This window comes from Myotis brandtii, unplaced genomic scaffold (assembly GCF_000412655.1).
Source record: "Myotis brandtii unplaced genomic scaffold, ASM41265v1 scaffold450, whole genome shotgun sequence".
Classification (NCBI taxonomy): domain Eukaryota; kingdom Metazoa; phylum Chordata; class Mammalia; order Chiroptera; family Vespertilionidae; genus Myotis; species Myotis brandtii.
Window position 1 is genome coordinate 986,248 of NW_005367210.1, and position 6,253 is coordinate 992,500.

Here is a 6,253-nt window from a genome sequence, read left to right on the forward strand (position 1 = left end):
ACCACCCCGCTCCCGCCAGGCCGCCAGCCCCACCTTGTTGATGGCCCGCAGCCGCAGCCCCGTCTTGCCGCGCTCGTCCTTACAGAGGTGGATCTCACGCACCCCGGGCTTGATCTCCGCACGCCGCACACCCAGGCTGTTCCCGGACACCGGCGCCACCACCTGGCCCGGCGAGGGGCCAGAGACCACCGTCTGCAGACACGAGGGGAGGAGGGGGTCAGCGGGCCCCTGGGGCCTCGAAAGGAGGGGGAAAGGAGGATGGAATGGGCCCTGGGGCCTCGCCCACCAGCAGATCTTGCACTTATCGGCTGGAGCCCAGAGGGGACATGACTCCATGATGCCACTAGGCGGCATCCAAGTCCACGGCCTTGAAAAACAGCCAGGAAAATGAGGAAAGAGCAGGGCTATACAGAAAAGAGGCCCTCGTTTTCCAAGGCTAATTGATATCAGGTAAAGACCTCTTTAAGATTCACTTTTAAGTAAAAGTAAGTAAAATTACAAAACAGCAATAGTGACCAATGGGAAAAAGTGGACTCAGTTTGATTTTAGTCTAAAAATAAAAAGGAATGCTTTCCCCCTAAGATCCAGAACAGGTAACATGTCCAAGCTCACCACTATTATTAAATATAGGACTGAAAGAACTAGCCAGAGCAATAAGGCAAGAAAAGAAAAGACATACAGATTGGAAAAGGAAAATGAAATGGTCCCTATTTGCAGATGACATTATGGCCTAGAAAATTCCAAGGAATCTACAAGTAAACTCCTTGAATTAATAAATGAGTTCAGCAAGGTCACAGGACACAAGATCAACATAAAAAAATCAAGTGTACTCCAATATACTAGCAATGGACCTGTGGAAACCTAAATTAAAAATACAATACCACTTATGATCACTCCAAAAAGCTTATAAGCCTTGGCTAGCGGCTCAGTGGTTAGAGCGTCGGAAGGAAGGGTTGTGAGTTAGATTCTGGGTCCAGGGCATGTACCTCGGTTGCAGGCTCAATCCATGACCCCCGGTCAGGGTGCGTGCAGGAGGCAACACATCAATGTGTATGTCTCTCTCACATCAATGTTTCTCTCTCCTCCCTCTCTGTGCCCCTCCACCCTCCCCTCCACTCTCTCTAAAAAAAAAATTAATGGAAAATATATCCTCAGGTGAGGATTTAAAAAAAAGCTTATAACTTATAAATCTAACAAAACATGTATAGGAATTGTATGTTGAAAATTACAAAACACTGATAAAAGATATCAAAGAAGATCTAAATAAACATAGAGATTCATGGATTTGAAGAAAATAGAAAAACTGTCAAATGTCCCCAACTGATAATACAGATTTAATTTCTATCAAAACCCCTGTAAGATGTTTTCTAGATTTAGGCAAGGTTAATCTGAACTTTACATGAAAAGACAAAGGAACTAGAATTGCTAAAACTATCCTGACAAAAAGGAAAGTGAGAAGACACACTCAACCAAATTTCAAGACTCATTATATAGCTAAGTAATCAGGACAGTGTGGATTAATGGAGGAATGGAGACTTATGAAACAGAACAGCCTCCCATAAGTAGGGCCAGCTGTTTTCACAGAGATGCAAGAGTAGTAGTTCAATGGAGAAGGAATAGTTTTTTCCACAAATGGTACAGGAGCAATTGAACATCCATAACAAAAATATGAACTTTGACCTTTACCCCACACCTTATATAAAAATTAACTCAAATTCAATCATAAATTTAAATGTAAAACATAAAACTATAATGGTTTTATAGAAGGAAAAAAATCTTCAGGACCTAGGGCTTAGTGAAAATTCCTTAGGACAGCAAAGCATGACCCACAAAAGAAAAAAGAAATCAATAAATTAAACCCCATCAAAATTAAAACTTTTGCTCTGCAAGAGACCCTTTTAATAGGATGAGAACAGAAGCTACACACTGGGAGAAAATATTTACAAACCACATATCTAATGAAGGACTCCAGAATAAAGAACTCTCAAAACCTGACTTAGCCCTGGCCAGTGTATCTCAGTGGTTAGAGTGTTGGCCTGCGCACCGAAGGGTGGCGGGTTCAATTCCCGCGCAAGGGCACCTCGGTTTCGGGTAAACTTCTCCCCCGCCCCTCTCCCCAGTCAGGGCGAGTTTGGGAGGCAACCAGTCCATGTGTCTCTCTCACATCAATGTTTCTCTCACTCCCTCCCTCCCTTCTACTCTCTCTGAAAAGCAAAGGAAAAAATATCCGAAAGTGAGGATTAACAAAAACAAAAAACAAAAAACAAAACTTGATTTAAAAAAGCAAACAATCCATTTAGAAAATAAGCAAAAGATATGAGGAAACATTTCACTGAAAAGAATATAGATAGTAAATAAGATCATGGAAAGATGTTCAACATCACTAGCCATTAGGGAAATGCAAATTAAGACCTTGATAAGATTCCAATAAACACCCATCATAACAGCTAATACTAAAAATGGTGATAAAACCCAGTGCTAGTGAGGATGTGAAGAAACTGGGGCTGTCATGTGTTGCTAACAGGAAAATAAAATGGTCAAACCACTCTAGAAATAGTTGAGCGATTTCTCTAAAAATGTAAACATTCATTTATCATACAGCCTAGCAATTGCACTCCTGGGCATTTACCCCAGATAAATAAAAACTTATGTTCCATACAAAACCTGTCTACAAACATCACAACAGCTCCATTTGTAACAGAAACTGGAAACAACTGAAGTCCCTCAACAGGGTAAGCAAACTGTGGCACATCCACACCATGGACACAGCTCAGCAGTAAAAAGGGGGAACTGCTGATGCACGTGACAAGCTGGAAGCATCTCCAGGGCCTGATGCTGGGTGACAAGGTCACGCACTGTAGGATCCACTGACATGACATTCTGAAATGACGACGTTAAAGGGACAGGAGAGAGAGGAGTGGTTGCCCCGGTGAAGAATAGTGAGGGGGGAGGGCAGGCATGATTATGAAGGGCAGCTCGTAGGAGCCCTTGGTGGGGATGAAACACCCTGATTGTGCTGGTGGTTACAGGAATCTCTGCAGGTGGTAAAATGACACAGAACCCTAGACACACCCGTACCAATGCAATGCCTGCTCTGACATTACGCTGTCATTATGTAAAACGCAGTCATTGGGAAAACTGAGAGAAGGGTACACTCTTCGGTGCCTTTCTCTGTCCTTTGCAACGTCCTGTGAATCTATGATTATTTAAAAATAAAAACAAAACTTTAAAATATTATAAAATGCATTCAGCTGTCATATTTTTATCAACACTTAGGTTAAATGCATTTATGTCCTAATTATTGGAACAGAGGGATTAAATCAATGGATTAAAATTGAACTAGATAAACATGACCTTCTTTACGTGGTGTGTGGACTTCACAGCATGACTATCAAGGGGGTCATTTTAGAGAACACCCCAGTGTCACTAGCTTTTCTCAGGGTCCCACATGTCCTCATCCTTGTCGACGTTCTCCTGTGAGACCCTCCCTTGTCAGCAGCTTTGCATGTGGCTGTGGCATTCTCGTTATCACTCCCACCACCCTCTCGAAATCCTCCAGGCCCAGCAAGTCCCCGCTGCACTTTGCCACTGACTTTCACGGGCTCAGGCCGAGACTGGCCGACAAGGACACGGACAAATGGCCGCAGGGGTGCTGGACCTAACTGGGAGGGGTCTGCGCGGGGACTGGGTCTGTGAGTGAACATGTTTTCAAGGGTGAATGTTTCTGTCGGGATTTCTCTTGCTCCCTGAGCCATGGAGCTCGGGAATCAAGCCATGTTGTTTAGTTTGGGGACCAGGGCTGGGTGACGAGCTCCTCCCACCTCGCCTCTGCCTGTCCACGCGGCCGCTCTCACGCTACAGGCAGCCCTTCATGAGCAGCTCCCAGATGCAGGCTGGGTTTAATGTCCTCCCTTCTCCTTCAGCAGCCTGCAGCCAGGGGTCAAAGGGCAGGCAGTGGCCCTGCAACCCCCAGGCCCGCGGGACCCCATGAAATCCCACAACACTTGTAATGAGGGCTCAAAATGGAAAGTTCCATCAAGAAACGGGGCTGCAAGAATGTTTCAAAGGCGAGACCAAGAAGGAGGGAGAGTTGGAAGATCTGTGCCCACTTCAGGCAAGAGACAGATACCTACACTGGTACCGTCTGGACTCTGAGGCAGGTTCTGTTGGACTTCTTGGCTGGAGAGGGAAAGACCCATATAATTTTCCAGTTCTGCCAGGTTTGGGTACAAAACTGATGGGAAAGGAAGAAGGAGGAAGAAAGGTGTTACCAAGGTGAGCTTGGCCACAACGGCCTGGCTCCAATGTGGGGGCTCATTTCTAAGACACGGGGCCTGGGAATGCTGTCAGCGCCCAAGGATGCAGCTTCTCCCCGAGAACAGTGTACCCCGGGGATGGGGTGTGTGGGAGAGGAGGCAGGAACACGCGCTGGTGAGGTGGTCCTCCTCCCAGGTCTGAGGGGCAGGGGTCCTACTCCCTCCAGGAGCAGCCTGGGACCCCGAGTGCCTCATGTACCACTTTACTTGGCACCGGCCAGACACCCAACACGAAGTACAGGGCTGGCACTGGGGCCATGAGGCCCTGCTCTTAAGAAATCCACAGAAGCAGGCGTCTGACCCAAGGGCAGCTCAGCTCTGGGGACACTGTGCCCAGGAGGAGGGGAGAATTGAGCCTAAGTTCAAGTTTGCTGCCAAAACCTGAATCAAGACGGCCACAAACAACAACGCTAGGGGCCACCACAACATCTGGCCCTCAGGCAGCACCACGGAAGATGGCCCAGAGCAGGGCAGTGAGTGCCTCACTGGGCCGGTTTTCTCTGCGGCCTCAAAGGGTTCTGGTGAAGGTGGGACGTGTCTAGAGCACACAGCACAGTAGCAGACAAGAGACCAGCACTCGGAGATGCCAGAAGAGGTCACTCTCAGTCAGGAGCACCCCCACCCCACTCACTCACCTGAAGGCTGGGGGACAGGTGTCTCCTGCACAGGCAGGATGGGCATCTTGGGGGTGTCTCTGGCCTGGGCCTGCGGAGAGGTGAGAGGTGCTGGTCAGCTGTGTCTGGGACTGGCCCCCACCCCCGGAACCGTTAGACCCTAGGAGCGAGGCATTACGTATGCTGGCGGGCCTGGGGGGTGGAGGACATCCATGACCCTTTGAGGTCCTGTGTAGATGTGGTCTCTGAGATGCCCATGTTTCTGGGGGAGGTTTGTGGTTGTTCTATACAAGCCACCAAATGACCCGTTTTCTCCCTGAAGCAGCCAGAACATGGGGCCAACTCCCAGCCAAGTTCTCAAAAAGTCCCAAACTCTCAACACCCACTGAGACCACATGGGATGGAGGGAAGAAGGGGCTTGTGGGGGCTGAGAAGGCCAGGAGCCTGCCCTACAGTGTGGGGGGGACTGAACCTGGTGGAGGAGAGGCTGGGACGACAAAGCAGGCACGACAGGCCTGGCCGCAGGTGCCCGGCCGTTTCCATTCCTGCTGCGACTCCATTGCCTTGGCCTCTGGGCACCTGCCCCATTCAGCAGGCCCTTCTGGGGTGACCTGCAGACCTGGGGCCCCAACCACCCACCAACGTCCAAGACCAGCCTCCCTTAGCTGCCCTGGGTGATCCTGAAGGCTCCATCAGGGGGCCCAGGCTCACATGGGCCTGGCGACGTACCTGAACGGCTTGGTCCACCTTCAGGTCCTCCAGAGATGGGTACAGGGTGGACATGGCTGCTCCGTGAAACACCCTGCAGGGCACAGAAGGTAAGGAGGAGCGAGGGGTGAGAGGAGGCACGATGTCCACCGTCTGTCCACATGAGCCATTTAGCACTCTCAGGATGAAAACGATACCCGGGAGGCACAATTACCCCCCATTTTGGAAATGGGGGAGCTGGGGTTTGCACCCAAGTCTGTTTGGTTCCCCAGCTCATGGTCTCCACCCTTGCAGAGTTCCATCCCACCACATTCAATTGGTTCTGGGCTACAGAACCCGGGCTCAGGGAACCACCCAGGACATGCTGGCCGGGAAGAGCAGGACTGGGGGCCACATCCTTCCCTGCCCCGTTTCAAAGATCAGACCTGTTTATGAGACCTACATTCAATCCAGCAGGTGCGTAGTGAGTACCCGCTGCGTACCGGCCTGTTAGGGGTTTGCAAAGCATTGCCCCCCCACCACACAGAATCCGGTCCAGTGTCAAGTGGGTGGGGACTTAGTTACAACAGAAAGGCAGCAGGCCCTTCAGAATCCTTCCCCACCCCACCCCACCCC

At 49.7% G+C, this 6,253-nt stretch overlaps 1 protein-coding gene across 7 annotated transcripts in view; it reads right to left on the minus strand.

Moving 5' to 3' along the window:
- The window catches only part of SDCBP2 (syndecan binding protein (syntenin) 2), a 19,356-nt gene that overhangs the window by 5,461 nt on the left and 7,642 nt on the right, over positions 1–6,253 (minus strand). For 4 of the 7 annotated variants that reach the window (XM_005874782.2, XM_014546572.1, XM_014546574.1 and 1 more), the window contains exons 2-5: positions 5,660–5,732; positions 4,952–5,021; positions 4,134–4,234; positions 34–192 (exon numbers count right to left, since the gene is read on the minus strand). In XM_005874782.2, the coding sequence (XP_005874844.1) occupies positions 34–192; positions 4,134–4,234; positions 4,952–5,021; positions 5,660–5,713 (384 nt within the window). In that variant the 5' untranslated portion in view covers positions 5,714–5,732. Of the gene's footprint in view, positions 1–33; positions 193–4,133; positions 4,235–4,951; positions 5,091–5,659; positions 5,739–6,253 lie in introns of those variants that run through there. The other 3 variants (XR_001363818.1, XM_014546571.1, XM_014546575.1) reach the window with 2 other exon arrangements.